We start from the raw sequence: 3,517 nt of genomic DNA, 5'->3' as shown, positions 1-3,517 counted from the left end.
GTGTGTGTGTGTGTGTGTGTTTGTTTCTGTTTCTAGATCTTATGATGTCTTTCATTTTCTGCCCCATTTCTCTTGACCATGTAAGGTTTGACATTTTCTCACCCAGGCTTATATTCAGCTATGATGTGCGCTTTTTGGAATTCTGTTTCTCTAACAATTTAACTCAACTAAGCAATAGCAGTTGAATATTATCACTTTAAGTTTAAATTTTTAAACACATACAGTATGTATGCTTTTGGCATACGCTTTTTGGGTTTCTCTCAGGCAGAGCAGAGTTTTGTGTGTGTGTCAGTTAAATGCTGGGTGGTCCATGCTGGAACGTTATAATAGCTCCTTTTCCACATAAAGCCACAGATGAACACAGGGCAGGTTTCTCACACATTGCTTTCCCTCTTCCTGGCGTTTCACCTGCATTTTTGATGACAGGATAATATTTAGAGAGTTTTTTTTAGTTCTGCACAGAAAAGTAAAACTAGTGCTATTAATCAAAATTACTCCTGCCGACCTCAGCATTATTTTTAGCACGTAAAACAGTTTTTGTCTTGGTTTGGACTTCCTTCCTGACAAATCTTACTGAGTCAGTTGAGGTTTGGGAGAAGAACCCCTCACTGCTGAGGTTGCTTTAAATAAAAGGCTTTAGGAAGGGCGGGGGGCCTCTTTAGGGTATTCCAGGATATTTTGTAGGCTTTTTCAATTCCCATAATCATTCTCTTAGCAAGGAACTGAAGTTGCGTTGTAGTTCAAATGTTTGTTTTGGATTAAATGGATGCTTTTGTGCAAGAGTGTATTTGCATGCAGTGTGCACATTGAATCCTGTTCTGGGTGATTCACTGCCAGTTGCAGATTGTTTGGGTTGGGTTTGTTCTGACATGGGCCCCATCTATGAATAGCCGGAGCTTCAGGTAGATACCCAACCCCCCTCTCTTATTCTGTCTTCTGCCACCATTTATGACTCTGTGCCCCTCCTTCTTTTCCATTTTTCTCCTTTCTTCTTTTCCTAGTACTGGTCTTTTTTCTAAATTTTCCACAAACTGAACATAAAGAAATATCCCTCAGTCTCTCCACATATCTATAATGCGTATCGCAGTCAAACTGCTTTTCTCTTGTTTTCAATCCGCCCTCAATCCGTTTTCTTTCCCTTTACACACATATTGTCTCTGTTTCCTCATTTCCATCTATATTCTATTTGATCTCTCTCCCACCTCCAGACTACCTGAAGTTTAGCAGTGACTATAGCCATGCAGTGGTGGGTGGCAGCAGCAGTTCTAGGGGCATGCGATCGGCCTCTGAGCTCCAGGACTTGATGGACACCCTGCAACGCAAGAAGATCGCCCTGGAGAACAGCCTGAGAGCCAACGGGAATGCAAACCCCTCCTACTTCAGCGTGACACAGGTCAGCCATCATTTAGTTCAACGTCAGGATTTATTATTCTGCTTTGTACGTCATGCTCCAGCAGGGACTATAGAATCTGTAAGGTTAGCCTGGATAGGGTAAACATGGCTTCCCAGGGTTTACTCATTATCTACCATACCAAACAGGGCTAACCAGGGGTTACTCATTATTGCGGGAATAGGATTTATTACAGCGTTCAACCGGCAACCCAAGATTTATTCATTGCTCTTGTTTCTATCACAAAGCTTAAAGGAGACTGGATGTCTGCTTATATTCTAAAGCCTCGCCATTATCTTCTCTATATCTGTGTATTTATCAACCTCTGTCATATTTTATATGCATTATACTGCTATTAAGTATTTTCAATTGTAATATTTTTTTCCATTGTATCTCTCAGTCTCCTCCCACCACACCCATCACAAGTCCTGCTACGTCCTCATCAGCCTATCAGGACCAGGCAAGGCGTTTCTATGGCTCGGATCGTTCGCCCATGTCTTTCAAATCTGGTCCCCCTCTTTTTCCTGGACGACGGTCCGACCCTTCTTCTTCAGTCAGTCGCAACAAAGACAACTTCGGCGTTGGCGATAGCCGACGGCTGCACAACCTGGGCTCAACTTCTTTACTGTCCACATGGAATGGCGGAGGCTCCTCTGTTTCTGTTGATGGTACCAATAGCTTAATCCTCTCGCTTCCTCCTCCCTCGTCCTCATCTCGCACTCCATCAACTGGAGGTGCAGCCAGCATGCCATCAAGCCCCCGTCTTGGCCGCCGTAGCAATGGCAACCAAGAGCCATCACCCAGCAATAGAACCAGGAAATACTCAGCAGGCTCGCTAAGTGGGATGATGGGAGGAGGGCACAGTCGCTCGCTGCCACGCCTCTGCCCCTCCCAATCTCCCCGTGAAAACAACAACAACCTGTCCTTGTCGACGCTGCCGCCACGGCGATCCGATGCTGCAGGCAGTTACAAATTTAGCAAAGACCATTACAACAGCCAGAATGCCAGTCCTGACCTCAACTACAACTCTAGTAACTGCAGCCAGCTTTCCTCCACCAGGAATCAAATGCAGACCAAAAAACAGGGGGAAAGTGTTGTGTCTATCTCTCTCTCTTCCCCTAAGATTTTGCCCTCCTCTACCCCCTCTATCCCTTCCACAGCCACCCCACCTGATGTGACCATCCCATCCAGGACAGGGGGCTCCTCTTCTCCTCGTGTGGCCAAAAAACTCAGCTTGACCTCCACTAGCTCTGTGGGATCTATCAGCTCAACGAGCTCCAGCCCTCCAGAGTTGCAATGGCTGGCTAGCCGTGGAGTATCCCCAGGAGAATGCCTGTCTATGGGGGAGAGGGAGAGGCGGGGGGTAGGTGCTAGTGCCCCGGGGCTTGGACTTGCAGAGAGAAGGTCTTCATTTGGGAAGGCAGGGCTGGAACCTGGGATGGGACTGGGCGAGAGGAGGCAGTCATTTGGAAAGGCAGGAGTGACCCCACCTGCAGGTTTCAGGGAAAGAAGGGGGAGTATCAGCTCACTGAGTGGGAAGGAGGAATTGACTGACTACCACCAGCACCAAAAAGAGGAAAGACTCCGTGAGCAGGAGGTGGAGAGACTGGTGAGTTTGAGTTTGCACATATGGCCTTCTGCCAATTCACATTATGGCAACATGTTGTCATTCAGGACAAATAGTACTGTAAAGATATGTTTTTATCACCTGTAATAACAGACCACATCTGGTGTAATGTATGAGTTATGCTTACAGACAGACTGTTGACAGGGAAAGAGTTTGTTGCTGTTAAGTTTACTGAAAAAAAATATGGATCCTAGTTTAAATTGGCAGTGGACGATTGCTGTTTTGCATACACACACGCAATTGCACAAAGACACACAAAAAAATGGAATGAGTTTAGGAATGCATCTCTTCACTAACCTCCTCCTTGTCCCCTCAAACATACTCTCCCAGGGATCTTAACACACACGCACACAAACACACAGTGAGGTTCACCACTCCACAGATGCTTCTGGCAGGTAGCCCATACTAACAGGGCTATTCTTAACCGTGTGTGCGTATCTGTGTGCGTGTCTGTGTGCGTGTCTGTGTGTGTGTCTGTGTGTGTGTGTGTGTGTGTGTGT

The 3,517-nt window shown here is 46.3% G+C and overlaps 1 protein-coding gene across 5 annotated transcripts in view; it reads left to right on the top strand.

The window, feature by feature from the left end:
* phldb2b (pleckstrin homology-like domain, family B, member 2b) overlaps positions 1-3,517 on the top strand; it is a 45,119-nt gene that overhangs the window by 20,187 nt on the left and 21,415 nt on the right. For all 5 annotated transcript variants that reach the window (XM_032503930.1, XM_032503931.1, XM_032503932.1 and 2 more), the window contains 2 exons: positions 1,209-1,393; positions 1,791-2,999. In XM_032503930.1, the coding sequence (XP_032359821.1) occupies positions 1,209-1,393; positions 1,791-2,999 (1,394 nt within the window). The remainder of the gene's footprint in view (positions 1-1,208; positions 1,394-1,790; positions 3,000-3,517) is intronic.

Source organism: Etheostoma spectabile, chromosome 22, assembly GCF_008692095.1.
Source record: "Etheostoma spectabile isolate EspeVRDwgs_2016 chromosome 22, UIUC_Espe_1.0, whole genome shotgun sequence".
Taxonomy (NCBI): Eukaryota; Metazoa; Chordata; class Actinopteri; order Perciformes; family Percidae; genus Etheostoma; species Etheostoma spectabile.
The sequence above is the reverse complement of the archived record's forward strand: the minus strand, read 5'-3'. Positions and strand labels throughout refer to the sequence as shown.